General features: G+C 38.3%; 1 protein-coding gene across 1 annotated transcript in view; it reads left to right on the plus strand.

Annotated features, from left to right (window-relative positions):
- Positions 1-19,266, plus strand: part of LOC140246801 (uncharacterized) — a 112,619-nt gene that overhangs the window by 72,786 nt on the left and 20,567 nt on the right. The window contains exon 6 of the mRNA XM_072326133.1: positions 14,888-15,070. Coding sequence (XP_072182234.1) covers positions 14,888-15,070 — 183 coding nt within the window. The remainder of the gene's footprint in view (positions 1-14,887; positions 15,071-19,266) is intronic.

Consider the following 19,266-nt stretch of genomic DNA (forward strand, 5'->3'; position numbering starts at 1 on the left):
GCCTTTCGACAGATATTTTGCATTTGACAAGGACTTAAAACGTAAAAATATGGTAAAATGCTATTTCCATTTTATTTCTGTTTCTCAAACAAAATTATTCGCCCTTTAAGTTACGTGGCATCTAATATCTGACCGTGTTCTGGATGTGACACATCATGGGTATAGTACCACTAAATTATAAGAACTCTATGAGCACGCATAGAATTACAGAGAACAATTTAAGTATCAAAGTGATAAACAGACGAACGTCGGTGATGCTTGATTTCTATCGCTGATGCAAATTCTGCCTTTTGTCTCAACTAAAATGTACACAAAAATTTGGTGTTCCACCTAATGTACGTATCCTGCAAAAAATTGTACGTCTGCTTGCTGTGGGGCGTAACATTCTTTCATACAAGATTATACTCAGTTTTCGTCACGGAGGTTCGTCCGTTATTTACTAATAAAGATCGTAGCCCATTAAACGTTATTGGCGATATTGTTATGTGTCGTAATCAACTAAGATCTAGCCACACGATAATATGTATGATTTGTGTTTCTGTCCATCCCTTGTCAAATGCGAACCGAAATTTCGCTTTTAGGCGAACCTCCGAGAAAAAATAAGGCGTTATCAAGTGGGAAACCATCTTGCTTTGATGGCGAAGACACATTTTACCTTTTGCTTTCTAGCCGATGAGCTTGATTCCATGTAGCGGACTGGGGCACGTCTGCAGTTTTTTGGACCATACAATTCACCGAAAGCGAAGCAAATGATAAAAAGTTTTTATTTTCTCAGAAAATTCACCTCCTTATCCCTCTCTGAGCAATATATATGTTGAAAGGGTGTTAAATTTCTTATTATATGCTTTGACAATACCTTTTCAAAATTTTGAAAGAGGTAGGAAGGCTACGTACTCTTTGTCAATTAGTTTCCTGTAATCGAACATGACCCTAGTAGTAGAATGAACGTCCGTGACAATTTCAGCGAACGTCCGTGCCGTATACAATACGACCGATAGCGATAATATAGAGCAGTAGTTTCAGAATTGTTAAAGCGGTATGTGATCATGAGGAACAAATAGCTCAAAATTTACTTTACGCTTGTTTTCCCTCTTGACATGAAAACAGCTGAACACAAAAAATCAAGTAATAGGAAAATGGAATTTTGAGTAATACGAAATTTCTGACGTTTTAAACTTCTTTCTGATGAGGTTTTGAAGACAATTTGAACTGTAAAAAAGTTCTAAAAGTTTCGCTTACGGATTTTCGTTCTGAGAAAGGAAATTTTTGATAATTTCAAAAATATAACACTGTGCATTTTGTTAATGTTACTTTAAAACATTAATTATCAAATCACGGAGTCTCTCATACGCAAAAGTGAATAACGTTTAGCATTCAATTAACCTGCGTTTGCAAAAGGAAAATGTTTTGCTCCCGGATGTTAGTTGTCAGAATTAGTCCATGAATTTCAAAGTAGTAGATAAAGGAACACTGCCACTTTTTAGTGACAAATGCTCCCCGTGTATATATTTTGAGTAGGGTAGCGGCCATCTCAACAGAACAAATTCATTTTTGCTTTCCATCACGGACGTTCGCTGTGATTGTCATTATGTTCTATGCCTTTATACGTTCTACTTTTTCCCTTCACAACGATTTTTCTCTCATTCCCTAAGAAGTTTGTACATACTGCGACCAATGTAAAGAAAAAACAAACAAAACAAAACAAAAACAAAAAATCCGAAAAGTGATGAGCAGTCACATATATTACAATGAAAAGGGTGAAATGACGGAAGAAGTTTGTAATGGGCATGTGGCAAGAAGAAACGTATTTTTTTTTTCTTAAACGTGGAAGCAGTTGAATGAAAAGGAGAAGAAACGGAGAAGGGATGGAGCTCCAACACGCAGAGAAAAGAATTGCCAGTGTACTCCCGTTATACCGAATTTCTCTGTAGGGGTTGTTTTTGTTTATTTTTCATGCATTGAAATTTCGTCACAAACGAACAAAAATGATGCAGTATACAATCATTGTCTGATGAAAAACACGGAAATCCTCCGTTTAGCATGATATGGTGTTTTTATACTCATCAATGAAAAGCAATAGTAATTTGCCATTCCAACTATTTTTTTTTTATTTTACATTTAAGAGACAGAGAGATCGTCGAGTTGTTTGTACTTTTGTGTTCACTTTACAAAAAAAAAAATGTTAACAAAGAGATGATTGAGTAATAGGTTTGATGTCGCACTTTGATACGTTTCCTCTCCCAACGAATCGTTGCTCCGAATTCCTGGTTATTCCCTTTATTCATTATCCCAAAGGTTTGTCATTCCGAAAATGAAAAAAAAAATTAAAATGTGTTACTCTCGCAGCCAGGGGATATCTAATTATTTTGCAATAAGAGTTTGAACGAACTTTTGTGAAAATGTTGTTATTCAGGTCGGTAACAAGGATAGGAGGGCTTACATTTAGAAAAGGAAGATCTTTTTAGTTCAAGTTTACAGTTGCAGTTCCTTTCTTTTACACATTGGGGCGCAAAAAAAGAAAATCGTTGACGGATTTTCCCAAACCTAGCCGATAGCATCTTTATGGTGATACGATCTTCATTATTTCTTTCTATTCGAACCTCCCCCCCCCCTCTCCAAAAGAGGGAGGAGGAGTTGAAAGGTCAGAGTCCGTATTAGAAACTCTGGATTTTTTTTTTTTTTTTTTTGGGGGGGGGGGTATCTTCTTCCGTCAAATCAAAACAAATAGAGCTAAGTCACTGCTATAAAGACATTACTGACTGAAATTTCATGTTTTGATATGGCGAATTCAACGTAAAAGATCGCATTCAACAGTTTGGTGAAATCTGCCGTGCATGCTTTAAAAAAAAAATGTTGAAAGAGTGAAACAAAACCCGCCTCCTCTATCTCCCCCAACTCGCCCCCTTCAGGGCACTACTGGATCCGCCGTGATCAAACATGAAATATCAATCATTTATTTCATGTACTGCCATAAGTCTCATTTTGGGTTGATGTGTTTTTTAATAGTAATAATAATACATACAATTTCTATAGCGCCATTCTCCACTTTAATTTAATGCTCAAGGCGCTTTACATGGAAGCAAAAAAAAAAAGACTGTAGATACAAATACATCACCGTAATAGAAGAAGATGAAAAGCAGAAAAAAAAAGATATAAAAGTCCGTCTTCAAAAGGCACTTGTCTTCAAAATTCACTGATAGATAAATAAGATTTTAAATTACTCCGAAAAAGATTTTAAGGAATATGAATCTTTCAGCTCACGAAAAAGTGAATTCCACAGTGTTGGAAGGGCGTGAGCGAAAGTTAGTTCCCCCAAGATTTCTTATAGAAAACGGAATATGTAAAACACCCGAAGTTGAGGATCGAAGAGTTCGTTTACGTTGGTATTGACGAAACAAACAAACAATGTAATCAGGAACTGCCCTCTCAGTAACGTGATAAATCAAAAGAAGTATCTTAAACCGAATACGCTCCTGTATACAGGTAACGAATGAAGACTCTTCAGGATAGGGGTAATATGACTGTGTTTACGTGACAAAGAAACAATACGTGCAGCGGCTTTTTTGTAGCTTTTGTAATTGAACAATTCGTAGTTTGGTAGATTGAAAAACAAATCATTACCGAAATCAAGGCGTGAAGAAATGAGTGCGTGAACATTTTTTTTTTTCCGTTCCAGAGCGAGTCAAATACCTGCGAAAAAACCGATGTGCGCAGTTGGAAACGGACTGCTTTAATGTTGGTGATTTGATCAGACATAGCCATGTGAGAGTCAAACATAACGTAAGATCGCATAAGCGTCACTAGGGGGGGGGGTGCGTTGTGGTGCGGACGCACCCCCCTTCAGACCGCAAAAAGAAGAAGAAAAAAAAAAGAAAATCACCACTTCAGTCTGAGAGTGACCTCAACGTCGGACGCTAAATGATTATTCTGGTTTTTTTTTTCTCTCTCTCTTTTATTTTCCATCAGGGACAACAAAATCGTGTGCAAAAACGATTCTCATCCTGGGCTCTGTCAGCACTGATTTCATACATATCTACGAGTATTCTACAGTGTTTACTATGGTTTATCGACCGTACTGTACGGTACGGAGCACGTACATGTTTGCATGTACGTGCTTCGTGCTACTTACAAGTATGAAGGGTCTATGTACAGCACGTTGCTGGTGACCAATCCATATTGATAATGCGAGCCCAAGCGCGAGCCTTAACCTCATACAAGAAAAGAAACCAAAAACTGGAGGGCAAGTATATCATAATATTGCCCTCCCCCTCCCCCCCCTTAACTATCGAGACGAAAATATTTTCTTCTTTTTTTGGAGGGGGGGGGGGGCAAACAAAAGAAAAAAGTTTACCCAACTAAAAAATTGGCCGGGCAAGCATATTATAATTTTGCGCCCCCTCCATAATTAATAATTGAATGAGATGAGAAGATTTGTTGCTTTTGGAAGAAAAGAAAGCGCCCCATATCTGCCCCACCCACACATAATTATAATTCCCAAAATGAAAATATTTTCTTGCTTTATTTTGTTAGAAATCTGTCCAAATATTTCACCTAAAAGTATGTGTGTGTGTGTGTGTGTGTGTGTGTGTGTGTGTGTGTGTGTGTGAGTGGGGGGAAGGGCGAAAGAGCAGTCGCCCCTCCTCCCCCCCCCTTCCCCCCAAGATTTTGACCTGGAATTTGGAAGGTGGAAAAATTATGATCGAATATAGGAGAGGTATCTTACCACCCTCCCATTGCCTTGACCCTTCTTTAGGCTTAGTACACAACGGGGAATGACAATTTCTGGATGCATCAAATTGCACCATTTTACAACATCAAAATGCAATTTCCGTTCTCACCGTGCTGGGGGACGACCCCCTTACTCCCACAACCTCTCCCTCGCTCGCTCCGCTTGCTCGGGCTCGGTCGCGTTCATGACATCAGTGTAACAATTAATACAAGAAGTTTATTTAACCCTTTGAGGACGGTTTGATTTTGCTACAACACGCATTTCCCATAGACACCTGCCCGAGTATACTCGGGACTCGTCCTCAACGGGTTAAATGACATCAATTATAGGCACATTGTTAAATAACAATTTCTATCAAAATGTACTGCTACCTTAAAGGTGATGGCGAGTAACTGATCAGTGGGAATCAGTGGGAATGCTGGAGGATGATTGTTCCAATTCTTGTTGGATTCATTGAAGAGTACATTATATATCTATTGTTGTGTGAAAAATTATTTGCTTCAGAATGGTCTCATATTCAAGTAATGTGCAGTTTAATGTTTCCAGGTTAGCGTGCCTGGTAAGTGACGGGGCATTTATCTGCACATTACTTGAATGTGAGACCGTTCTGAAGCAAATAATTTTCACACAACAGTAGATATATAATGTACTCTTAACTCTTTATGTGCCTTGGTGGAAACCCCCTGTGTGCCACATTATTCTGAGACACGAAGGTAGTCATGCTTTGAGAATGAATTCTGTTTTTCCAATGTGTATAACTTCTAAAAATTTCTGTTCAGATGGGCATAATAGTAGGCAAAGTTAAAGAGGAATGCCAAGCTTTGTTTCGATATAAATTGTATGACGAATCTATTTGAATGAATTCCACAAGGATTGGAACAATCATCCCTCAGCATTCCCACTGATTCTCACTGATCGGTTACTAGCCATCCCCTTTAACCCTATAAAGGCCAAGTTATTTTGACCCCTTCCAGGCACTTCTTTATCATATGTGACCGTGCACCTCAAAACGAACATAAAGTCGCACACACTGATTTTGCGTGAGGACTGAAAATAAGTGAAGTGGGTCAACCTAGCCGAACTTGACTTTTTCATATATTTATTTTCTAAAAGAGAGGGTCTTCTTTTACATTATGCTAAAATTTGGCATCATAAAACGGGCAGGAAAGTGTGTTTTTTTAGCAGTTTATCTCGAACATTTTTGGTGGAATAGTGTGATTAGGTGTGTCTTTAGAAACCCTTTTTCATTTCTGAAAAACCTTGTCCACACTCTTCAGTTTCAACTCCTATAACTTTTGAAAGGATAGTGCTACTGCTTTGAAAGTTGGCATTAATTATGGACAGAATGTATTAATGAGGCATGTCTAATTTCAATTTAATCTGATAATCCCTTCATTGTTGTTACTCTGGTGGTTTACTTCCTGTTTTTTGTCCCATTCATTGCAAAGCCAGCACGGTTTGGTGAAGATTAAGCGCTTGAATAGACACTGTACTTCAGAGCCTCTTTTCTCAGTTCACACTTTTCCTGAGTTTGTGCTTTCTTTCCACTATTTACATAGGTTAGGAGAGTCCATTTGATTTGAGTTGTACATCATTTTAAAGCTTAAAGTCTGTTCTTTCAGAATATGGTCTTAACTAAAAATTCATGTCTGGCGACCTTTTGTTTGTTTTGAGGTTCAGGGTCACAAATGATGTATAACCATCATATTTGGTACATAAGTAGAGCAACTCATACTTTACATGACCCAATATTGGAAATTTCTCAAAGTCATCCACTGAGGGCGCTATTCACTAAAATATAAAAAATTACATAGAAAATACGCTAAAATCATGTTCGCTCTTGCTCGGTCGCGTTCATGATATTCAGTGTAAATATCAAAACAGGAAGTTTATATGGATGATACTATTCTATAGGCAAATTGTTAGATAATAATCTTCATCAAAATATACAGCTACCTTAAACGGGTGGGAATATTTCAATTCGGCGATAAAACAAGGAAAACCATGCATCAAATTGCACCATTTACGACATCATTATGCAAAAGCTTCTAATCGTGGGAGGGGGACACCCCCTCCCACCCCGCCCTCCCCTTTCTCACTCCGCTCGCTCTTTCTTGGTCGCGTTCATGATATTCAGTGTACATATTAACACAGAAAGTGTACTTTGATGATATAATTTTATAGGCTTATTGTTCAATAATATTCGACATCAGAATATACTGCTACCTTAAACAAGAGGGACTGCTTCAAGTCGATAAAACAAGCAAAGATATGCGTCAAATTGCACGATTTACAACATCAAAATGCAAAAAGTTTTCTCGCTCCGTTCGCTCGGGTTCGGTCGCTTCGCTCCCTCGCATACTACCCCCCCCCCCCCCAGAAAAAAAAAATAATAAAAAATGAAATCCTAGCTACGCCGGTGCCCTTTTCCTGCTTGGTTTCCCTAAAAAAAAAAAAAAAAAAAAAAAAAAAAAAAAAATTCTAAAAGCCTGGGGATTGAGAGCTTCCTGAATTCCAAATCTTTGTCCAAAAAAAAAAAATAGGCGTTTTATTTAGTTTTAAAACGCACCCCCTGAAAAAAAGCTGGTGACGCCCCTTTATTGCGACATGACTTGGCAGAGGGATATCGTTACGTACAATCGAAATGGAATTAATATCCAGTAATCCAATGATATACAACTCTTTGCAGCTTCTCATTGCATGTTCCCCCACCTGTTTTTAGGAAACTTTATGTATCAACTTTTAATATGGAAAGAGAACAAAAACTGACATGTTATAATTTCCCTGTTTCTCTCATAAATCACATACTTTGCTACGATTTCATTAAGAGGTATTGCATACAATCTATTGGTCACACGTTTTACTACTCTGATGTGTTCAGCATCAGCATGGCTCTCCCTGTCTCTATTCTTTACAAATGGGCCATCATCGAAAGCATCACTATCATCTTCCAGTACCACAAAACCTTGTAAAAATTCCACTTCATTGCCTGTAACTTGCACACAATAATTTCTTCTGGTAGTGTGCCGAGAATATTCAGTAGCACTGATACACACTGTGTTTGCAACTGCTTTCTTGTACACTTTAATAAAAGGCAGAAAAATATCACAGGATATTCTTGTGTTTGTTTGTTTGTTTTGTTTTTTTTTTCTGGACATGCCATACCACATGACTATCACAGGACAATACCACAAAGCTGTACCACACAGTCGTACCAACTGGAAAAAAAAACAAACAAACAAAAACAAAGCAAAAACAAAACAAAACACATATTCCAGAATCTCATTAATAGATGAGTTATGCTGTGAATTATGACAATTTATTTAAGTAGTACTTAACCTGTCCTATATATATATACTCCTACATTATTACCTATTAAGTGTAAGTGCTGAGAAGCAGTATGTGATACTTCATGTAGTATTTCTGTGGTATTTGTTTTTGCATAGCTCATGAATATTCATAGAAAGCAACCTAAATTTTAGTGAATTCATAAAAATAATTCTAAATTCGAAGTATTATGCTGGGATTTCCTTTGAATTATTGTCTAATAATGTTATGAAATACCCAACATGCCCAATGATATAAATTTTGTTATGAAAGGGTAATTTCATATTCAATAACAGTGTTATCTAGTCAGTAACCGTGCCTTCATGCATTGCAAATATTGATACACCTGATGACTACATTTATATATGCTTCCCACGAAATAGGAAGAGTGGCCCCCGAGGCGGGTGTGCCATCTACGTGCATAACACTATCCCTTTCAACTCTCCAACCTCTCATGCGGAACTCTCCATATAAATTCTTCCCGTTTGACTGTAATAAATTTCTATAACCCCTGTCAAAAGATTGATCAAAACACAATTGAGGCACTTTCGCAGTCAATCAGAAGCAATCGAAATGATACTAAAAATGTCCTGTGGGGAAGCGAGCACACAAATCGCAGTGGTCACCTCATCGAGGAATTTATCAACGACCAACACCTGGTCCTGCTAAATGACGGCGCAGGAACGAGGTTAGATCCATACTCCGGCAAACTGTCATGCCTTGACCTTACAATGGCAAGCCCAAACATAGCAAATAAAAGCAACTGGTCTGTCCTTACCGATCGCTTCAGTAGCGACCATTTTCCATTGGCTATAACAATTAAGAATTTCTCTTGCAGTGTTGAAGTAAATCAAGAAGATCGATTAAGTCGTTATCACTTTAAAAACGCAGATTGGAATACTTTTGAAGAATTATCTGAAACCTTGTTGTCCGCTGACATTCAGCACGAGGACACGGAAACTTTTTATGAGAATTTTATTACAAATTTGACAAAAATCATCTCAAAATCAGTTCCTCAAAACTTGCCCGAGTTACTCGAGACTCGTCCTACAGGCTTCTATACGAACATTGTATTTGTGTAAAGTCATTTAATCAGTCATTGTCTCTATGTTTGATTTATTTTCTTTCTGTTTTTCTTAACTTAACGCTATGTTTTCGTCTGTGTTGGTATTATTTGCTTTCCTCCAGATACAAGATTTGAAGATGTTGTTAAAGGATCGGGATGATGGTTCTGAACATGAATCCTCAGTGGGAGGTGACTTAGCCCGATTGGTAACTTCTCTGCCAAGTCTGTCAAGCTTCAGTCTGGATTGCTACTACCTGGACGGTGATTTCCCCTCAACAGCCATCGCCTTAGCATCATCATGTCAGGTATGTCATGTCAGGACGATGATGTACATAACTCTACGGGGCTATATTTCGTGTGTGTCTGAATAATTCGTGTAAACACCATACTGTCCGTGTCAAATCCGGTTAGGATTGGATCAACAACGGCATTTGATGGGTTATGATCGTCCGTGATGATCCCTGGAAGTGTAAAATGGCTTAATCGGGTGCGATGTTTGTACACACCGCACTGTGGTCTGCATGTATTGGTTCCCTGTCCTTAGTGCTGCTTGAAATCCATGGCTATCCACAGACTTGTCTCTTTTGATTTGATTTCCTCATGTTTGATGTTTTAATACATTTACACAAGCTGAACATAGTAGAATTCCTTTGACCGCCAACTCCATGTCAAACTTCAAGGAACCGATCTTCCATTCTGTGCTACTCCAACTTACCTCGGAGTGAAACTCGACTGCTCACTCACCTTCCGTCACCATGCACTGAATGTAGCTGGGAAAGCATCTGCCAGAGTGTGCCTTCTACGCAGACTATGCGGCCATGACTGGGGAGCAGATTTTACCACCCTCCGCTCCACCGCCCTCGCCCTTGTCTACGCTCCAGCGGAATACTGTGTCTCTGCCTGGGGGCGTAGCTGCCATACCAAGAGAGTGGACACCCAACTCAACTCTGCTCTCCGCACCATCACAGGCTGCCTGAAACCAACCCCACCCACCAGCTCCCTGTGCTAGCAGGCATTCCACCCCATCACCTCAGAAGAGAAGCGCTACAAGACAGGCAGCACTGAAGGCTGACACGGAAGAACACCATCCCCTCCACACCAAGATGCACGCTGCCCTCCCTAGACAGCGCCTCAAAAGCAGGAAGCCTTTTATCAGGACTGCACAAGCCCTCTCAGAGAACAGGAACCTCAGTCGGAAGGCCTGGCTCAAAAACAAATGGAAGGAGCAACAGCCTGCAGGCAGACTCACTAACATGCTGCCACTTACATCTCACCCCTCTGGCTGCGACCTCCCACGAAAGGACTGGTGTCGCCCTCAACCGACTCCGCACTGGAGTCGGGCGCTTCCAAGCATGCCTGCACCAGTGGAAACTGTCAGAGACAGACAGATGCGACTGCGGGGAAATACAGACAGCAGATCACCTGGTAGAGGACTGCACCATCCATCGCCTGGCGGGAGGATGACTGCCCTTCGTAGCCTCACCCCTGCTGCCAGGTCCTGGCTGAGGGACGCAGTCTTCACTGCATAAGACTCAAGACGACAGATCAGACAGACAGACCACAAGCAGAGGAAGATCAAAATGTACTGCTACCTTAATCAAGATCAAGTGGGACTGCTTCAAGTCGATAAAACACGCTAAAACCTGCATCAAATTACACCTTTCACAACATCAAAATGAAAAAAAAAAAAACAAAGACAAAAACAAAGAAACGTTCTCACCGTGGGATAGGGGACAACCCCCTCCCACACCCTCCCCTCTCGCTCCCTCCGCTCGCTTTTGCTCGGTCGCGTTCATGATATTCAGTGTAAATATCAAAACAGGAAGTTTATGTGGATGATACTATTCCATAGGCAAATACAACAATAATCTTCATCAAAATATACAGCTACCTTAAAAGGGTGGGAATATTTCAAGTCGATAAAACAAGCAAAATCATGCATCAAACTGCACCATTTACAACATCAATATGCAAAAACTTCTCACCTCCCACCTCACTGTGGACACACCCTCCCCGTTGCTCACTCCGCTCGTTCATGATATTCAGTGTAAATATTAAAACAGGGAGTTTACTTTGATGATACCATTTTATAGGCATATTGTTCAATAATAATCGACATCAAAATATACTGCTACCTTAAACAAGTGGGACTTTTTCAAGTCGATAAAACAAGCAAAAAACTTGCATCAAATTGCACCATTTACTACATGAAAATGCAAAAGTTCTTAAAGTGGGAGGGGGACAACCCCCTCCCACCCCCCCCCCCCCCCGCTTTCTCGCTCCATTCGCTCGGACTCGGTCGCTTCGCTCCCTCGCATACTATAACAGCCCCCCCCCCCCCAAAAAAAAAAAAAATAATAACAACAACAACAACAACAACAATGGAAGCCTAGCTACGCCGGTGCCCTTTCCCCGCTTGGTTTCCCTAAAAAAAAAAAAAAAACTAAAAGTCTGAGGATTGAGAGCTTCCTCAATTCTAAATGTCTGTCCAAAAATCTGCGTTACATTTAGTTTTAAAACGCACCCCCCCCCCTTGACATGACTTGATTGCGAGAGGGATATCGTTACCTACAATCGAAATGGAATTAATATCCAATGATCTAATGATATACAACTCTTTGCAACTTTTCATTTCATGTTCCCCGACCTTTTTTTAGGAAAGTTTATGTATCGACTTGTGGAAAGAGAACAAAAAGTGACATGTTATGACTTCCCTGTTTCTCTCATAAATCACATGCTTTTCTACGACATTCACCAGGAGGCACTGCATACGCTGTATTGGTCACACGTTTTACTACTCTGATGTGTCCAGCATCAGCATGGCTCTCCCTGTCTCTATTCTTTACAAATGGGCCATCATCGAAGGCTTCACTATCATCTTCCAAAACCACAAAACCATATACAAATGCCACTTCATTGCCTGTAACTTGCACACAATAATTTCTTCTGGTTGTGTGCCGAGAATGTTCAGTAGTATGGATACATACGGTCTTTACAACTGCTTTCTTGTACACTTTAATTACAGAAAAAAAAAATGTAGCAGGATATTTTGTGTTTTTTTTTTCTTCTGTGGGCATGCTATACCACATGACTATCACAGCACAATACCACACGGCAGTACCACACAGAAGTACCAACTGAAAACAAAAACAAAGCAAAAAACGAAAGGTGAAAAAAGCGAAAATACTACTCCTCCGCCCATCCCTCCTCCATTGGGACACCTCTGAATCCACCATAATCAAACATGGAATTTCAGTCATTACTGTCTTCAAAGCACTTAGCTTAGCTCTACTTTTTTTCTTCAATTCGACAGAATAAGATACAAACAAATACAGTGTTTATGGACTCCAAGGCTTCAACCCCCTCCCTCTCCCCCTTCTGCTGCTGGATATGTCACAATTGAACATGACATTTCAGTCATTTAATGTCTTGATAGCATTAACTTAGCTCTATCTTTTTCGATTTGACGGAAAAAGATAAAAAAGCTCATGTACTCTGATGTTTCAACTCCTCTGTCCTTCCTATCTTCGTCGGGGGGGGGGGGGGGATCATTCAAAGAAATACGATCATAACAAGTTTCACCATAAGGACGTTATCTGCCAAGTTTGGTGAAATCCGTTGTGAGGTTTACATAGTATTGAAGCAGCGGTTATGGTTTATGAGCAATTCTGTTAGTCATCGAGTTCTTCTACATATACCATCGGTAGATGATACCATTGAAACACATGATTTTAACATTCTGCTACAGCGTTTTTACATTCCCAGTCGATATTGAAAGTTTTGTGTGTGAAAAAAAAAGAATCTCTGTATTTGAATTCGCTGGGAGAAATGAGTTTTTTTTACCTGCACTTATCTGAAAAAAAGTGAGATAATCCCTTCCTTCAATCAAATTTCCGAGGGGATTCTTCAGGTCAAACTCTGTTCAAGGGTTCGCAAAGCAAAATTACGAGTCTTCCCCCCCCCCCCCAAAAAAAAAAAAAAATATATATATATATATATATATATATATATATATATATATTTTTTTTTTTTTTTTTTAATGCACCCTATGGTCTCTTTTTTTTTTTGCCGAACTGCATTTATGATTTTTATTTATGATTTTTTTTTTTACCCATACCTAGCATCTTTGGTTCAATTTGTGAAGCACTCAGGGATATTCAATTATATTTACAGGTGTGACCCCTATACTTGGTTGACAGTCTTAGAATTCGAGAGACCTAAGAAAAACAAATAAATAATTCTAATGGAAATTAACCAATGATATGAACCTCTCACATGCCGATCACATATTGCTTAACGAATTCCCTTGATCACGTCCGAAGCCATCCTGTTATTCACATTCTGTACTTAAATCATATACTACACGTATTGTCTCTGCAAATTATGTAGAGCCAATTCTGTACGCAATATTTGCTTCAGGACGTTATATAGTTTCACGTCGTCAAACCGAAACGCATAGAATGATCAGAACAATAACGTTAAGTTTGCTGATATTTAGAGGGAGGACCCAACTGTGACTGAGATGATCTGTTTAATTTTCCTTAGCTGCTAATCTGCATTATGCCAGTTATTTGTGTTACGTAGGCCATCACTCGTGTATACATTTTCAAGCAACAAGCCTATTTCTGTAAGGTCTTTATGGCAGTCTGCTCATCGAGCGTGGTGTATGGAGTTACCGCAAATTGTGCACTGCTGGGAGGTCCCCAGCTCGTTTGCTCAGAGTTTTACCAATCTTAATGAATATGTGCCAAAATTTAGATTCCTCTGATTTGTTTTCCTGTAATACGTACGTGTTTTTTTTTAACACTTCCAAAATCTATAGCTTATGACATTTAACAATCTCTTTACATTTCACTTTTTTTTCTATTTCTTTATGATCCCGGCGTTATGCTGTCAAGGTTAGTTCCTTGACCTCCATCCGTTTTGTTTTGTTTTGTTTTTTCCTGGCGGGGGGGGGGGGGGCTCCGTCACGAAGTATGTCCCTGTTTGATTGAATTCCTCATACATTACTTTGATTGTGTGTTCATGTGTCTTTTTTTAATACACTTCCACTTACATCATAATACAATCAATATAAAGTTACAAGATGGGTAATGCGTCAAGAAGTGTAGGTTTATACCATCTCAATGATAATCATTAAAAAAAATGAACTGTGGTCAAATTGATAACTCCTTATCATGACGTATGTGCAATTGTAACTTTGATACCGTAATATAAATGTGGAGAAAATTAACAATAAAGATATAAACTAAAGATGCACCTCTGTGGAAATGTCTGTTTCTTTCGTGTATCATAAGTCTTATAGTATATTAGTGTGTTTTTTCATCACCTAACTCTTTGCAATTTCTTTTTTTCCCCTGTTCTCCCACGTGATTTGATGAAAGGTTCATGTATCAACTGGTCACTATATTGACAAAATCTATGGAAGAATTCCTAATCTAAACCTAACACCAGGGTTCATTTAGCCACTAAGTAGGCCTGTAGTTTGGACGATACTAGCCTAATGCATAGTATACAAGGCATTATGTTCTTGTAAATATACTGCTGAAGAGTACGGAAGTGCAAAGGTGTGTAAAGAGAGATTTGCATTAGCAATGTGATAATAAAAGTTCTTACATCTTACGATTGAGCTTATACCCTCAGGCTTCTGCTTGAACAATGTATTTGTGTAAATTCATGTAATTAGTCATTTTGTTTATCATTTCATTCATTAATGTGAAGTTTAAGTCATGTTTTGGTTTGTTCTTGTTATTTTTTTTCTCCAGATACAAGATATGAACTTTTCATTAAAGCGCTGGTATGACGGTTCTGAACAGCCGCCTTCAAGGGGCGGTGACTTTGCCCAATGGGTATTCACTCTGCCAAGTTTGTTGAGGTTCAGTTTGACATGCCCTTACCTGGACGGTGATTTCCTCTCAACAGCCATCTCCTCAGCATCATCATGTCAGGTATGTAATGTTAGGACTATGTAAGGTGTATATAAAATGTAGGTGAGAATTTTGAACGATGCACAATTACCAATTTTCGCACGTTATGGCAATCTTTCCCTCAGAACACACCAGGATGATCTAAGAAATCAGTTTCTTTCATGTGAAGAGTTTGTTTGCAAAAACCGATAAGTCCATTTTTGAAGATTTGGAATTAAGGTCTCTGTCATAAAGTAAAAGATAATAACTTTTAAATGATATATTGGTCACTACATATAAAGGTACATTTTTGAAGTTATGGTCAAAAGAAGTAAAAAATTTCTTATTATTCTCTTTATTTTTCTTGACCTTTAATCGCAAATATCTCCATTTGGCAAATATGGATTTATCGGTTTTTGCAAACAAACTCTTCATTGTCTTCTCAAAGCCTAATAAATCTCCTTTCAGGAAATGATGGTTTGATGGCCTTTCGACAGATACTTTGCATTTGACAAGGACTTAAAACGTAAAAATATGGTAAAATGCTATTTCCATTTTATTTCTGTTTCTCAAACAAAATTATTCGCCCTTTAAGTTACGTGGCATCTAATATCTGACCGTGTTCTGGATGTGACACATCATGGGTATAGTACCACTAAATTATAAGAACTCTACTCTCTAAAAAAAAATCGAGTGAAAATTTTCACTCTAAAAAGAGTGAATACAAAAAAGAGTGAATTTCGAGTGAATTTGGAGTGAATTTTGAGTGAAAATGCTCATTTTCACTCATTTTGGAGTGACGTCAGGGATCACTCCAAAATCTTCGAGTGATCCCTGACGTCACTCCAAAATGAGTGAAAATGAGCATTTTCACTCAAAATTCACTCCAATTTCACTCGAAATTCACTCTTTTTTGTATTCACTCTTTTTAGAGTGAAGATTTTCACTCGATTTTTTTTAGAGAGTATGAGCACGCATAGAATTACAGAGAACAATTTAAGTATCAAAGTGATAAACAGACGAACGTCGGTGATGCTTGATTTCTATCGCTGATGCAAATTCTGCCTTTTTGTCTCAACTAAAATGTACACAAAAATTTGGTGTTCCACCTAATGTACGTATCCTGCAAAAAATTGTACGTCTGCTGGCTGTGGGGCGTAACATTCTTTCATACAAGATTATACTCAGTTTTCGTCACGGAGGTTCGTCCGTTATTTACTAATAAAGATCGTAGCCCATTAAACGTTATTGGCGATATTGTTATGTGTCGTAATCAACTAAGATCTAGCCACACGATAATATGTATGATTTGTGTTTCTGTCCATCCCTTGTCAAATGCGAACCGAATTTTCGCTTTTAGGCGAACCTCCGAGAAAAAATAAGGCGTTATCAAGTGGGAAACCATCTTGCTTTGATGGCGAAGACACATTTTACCTTTTGCTTTCTAGCCGATGAGCTTGATTCCATGTAGCGGACTGGGGCACGTCTGCAGTTTTTTGGACCATACAATTCACCGAAAGCGAAGCAAATGATAAAAAGTTTTTATTTTCTCAGAAAATTCACCTCCTTATCCCTCTCTGAGCAATATATATGTTGAAAGGGTGTTAAATTTCTTATTATTTGCTTTGACAATACCTTTTCAAAATTTTGAAAGGGGTAGGAAGGCTACGTACTCTTTGTCAATTAGTTTCCCGTAATCGAACATGACCCTAGTAGTAGAATGAACGTCCGTGACAATTTCAGCGAACGTCCGTGCCGTATACAATACGACCGATAGCGATAATATAGAGCAGTAGTTTCAGAATTGTTAAAGCGGTATGTGATCATGAGGAACAAATAGCTCAAAATTTACTTTACGCTTGTTTTCCCTCTTGACATGAAAACAGCTGAACACAAAAAATCAAGTAATAGGAAAATGGAATTTTGAGTAATACGAAATTTCTGACGTTTTAAACTTCTTTCTGATGAGGTTTTGAAGACAATTTGAACTGTAAAAAAGTTCTAAAAGTTTCGCTTACGGACTTTCGTTCTGAGAAAGGAAATTTTTGATAATTTCAAAAATATAACACTGTGCATTTTGTTAATGTTACTTTAAAACATTAATTATCAAATCACGGAGTCTCTCATACGCAAAAGTGAATAACGTTTAGCATTCAATTAACCTGCGTTTGCAAAAGGAAAATGTTTTGCTCCCGGATGTTAGTTGTCAGAATTAGTCCATGAATTTCAAAGTAGTAGATAAAGGAACACTGCCACTTTTTAGTGACAAATGCTCCCCGTGTATATATTTTGAGTAGGGTAGCGGCCATCTCAACAGAACAAATTCATTTTTGCTTTCCATCACGGACGTTCGCTGTGATTGTCATTATGTTCTATGCCTTTATACGTTCTACTTTTTCCCTTCACAACGATTTTTCTCTCATTCCCTAAGAAGTTTGTACATACTGCGACCAATGTAAAGAAAAAACAAACAAAACAAAACAAAAACAAAAAATCCGAAAAGTGATGAGCAGTCACATATATTACAATGAAAAGGGTGAAATGACGGAAGAAGTTTGTAATGGGCATGTGGCAAGAAGAAACGTATTTTTTTTTTCTTAAACGTGGAAGCAGTTGAATGAAAAGGAGAAGAAACGGAGAAGGGATGGAGCTCCAACACGCAGAGAAAAGAATTTCCAGTGTACTCCCGTTATACCGAATTTCTCTGTAGGGGTTGTTTTTGTTTATTTTTCATGCATTGAAATTTCGTCACAAACGAACAAAAATGATGCAGTATACAATCATTGTCTGATGAAAACACGGAAATCCTCCGTTTAGCATGATATGGTGTTTTTATACTCATCAATGAAAAGCAATAGTAATTTGCCATTCCAACTATTTTTTTTTTATTTTACATCTAAGAGACAGAGAGATCGTCGAGTTGTTTGTACTTTTGTGTTCACTTTACAAAAAAAAAAAATGTTAACAAAGAGATGATTGAGTAATAGGTTTGAGGTCGCACTTTGATACGTTTCCTCTCCCAACGAATCGTTGCTCCGAATTCCTGGTTATTCCCTTTATTCATTATCCCAAAGGTTTGTCATTCCGAAAATGAAAAAAAAAAATTAAAATGTGTTACTCTCGCAGCCAGGGGATATCTAATTATTTTGCAATAAGAGTTTGAACGAACTTTTGTGAAAATGTTGTTATTCAGGTCGGTAACAAGGATAGGAGGGCTTACATTTAGAAAAGGAAGATCTTTTTAGTTCAAGTTTACAGTTGCAGTTCCTTTCTTTTACACATTGGGGCGCAAAAAAGAAAATCGTTGACGGATTTTCCCCAAACCTAGCCGATAGCATCTTTATGGTGATACGATCTTCATTATTTCTTTCTATTCGAACCTCCCCCCCCCCTCCTCTCCAAAAGAGGGAGGAGGAGTTGAAAGGTCAGAGTCCGTATTAGAAACTCTGGATTTTTTTTTTTTTTTTGGGGGGGGGGTATCTTCTTCCGTCAAATCAAAACAAATAGAGCTAAGTCACTGCTATAAAGACATTACTGACTGAAATTTCATGTTTTGATATGGCGAATTCAACGTAAAAGATCGCATTCAACAGTTTGGTGAAATCTGCCGTGCATGCTTTAAAAAAAAAATGTTGAAAGAGTGAAACAAAACCCGCCTCCTCTATCTCCCCCAACTCGCCCCCTTCAGGGCACTACTGGATCCGCCGTGATCAAACATGAAATATCAATCATTTATTTCATGTACTGCCATAAGTCTCATTTTGGGTTGATGTGTTTTTTAATAGTAATAATAATACATACAATTTCTATAGCGCCATTCTCCACTTTAATTTAATGCTCAAGGCGCTTTACATGGAAGCAAAAAAAAAAAAGACTGTAGATACAAATACATCACCGTAATAGAAGAAGATGAAAAGCAGAAAAAAAAAGATATAAAAGTCCGTCTTCAAAAGGCACTTGTCTTCAAAATTCACTGATAGATAAATAAGATTTTAAATTACTCCGAAAAAGATTTTAAGGAATATGAATCTTTCAGCTCACGAAAAAGTGAATTCCACAGTGTTGGAAGGGCGTGAGCGAAAGTTAGTTCCCCCAAGATTTCTTATAGAAAACGGAATATGTAAAACACCCGAAGTTGAGGATCGAAGAGTTCGTTTACGTTGGTATTGACGAAACAAACAAACAATGTAATCAGGAACTGCCCTCTCAGTAACGTGATAAATCAAAAGAAGTATCTT

This window comes from Diadema setosum, chromosome 3 (genome assembly GCF_964275005.1).
Source record: "Diadema setosum chromosome 3, eeDiaSeto1, whole genome shotgun sequence".
In the NCBI taxonomy this organism is placed as follows: Eukaryota; Metazoa; Echinodermata; class Echinoidea; order Diadematoida; family Diadematidae; genus Diadema; species Diadema setosum.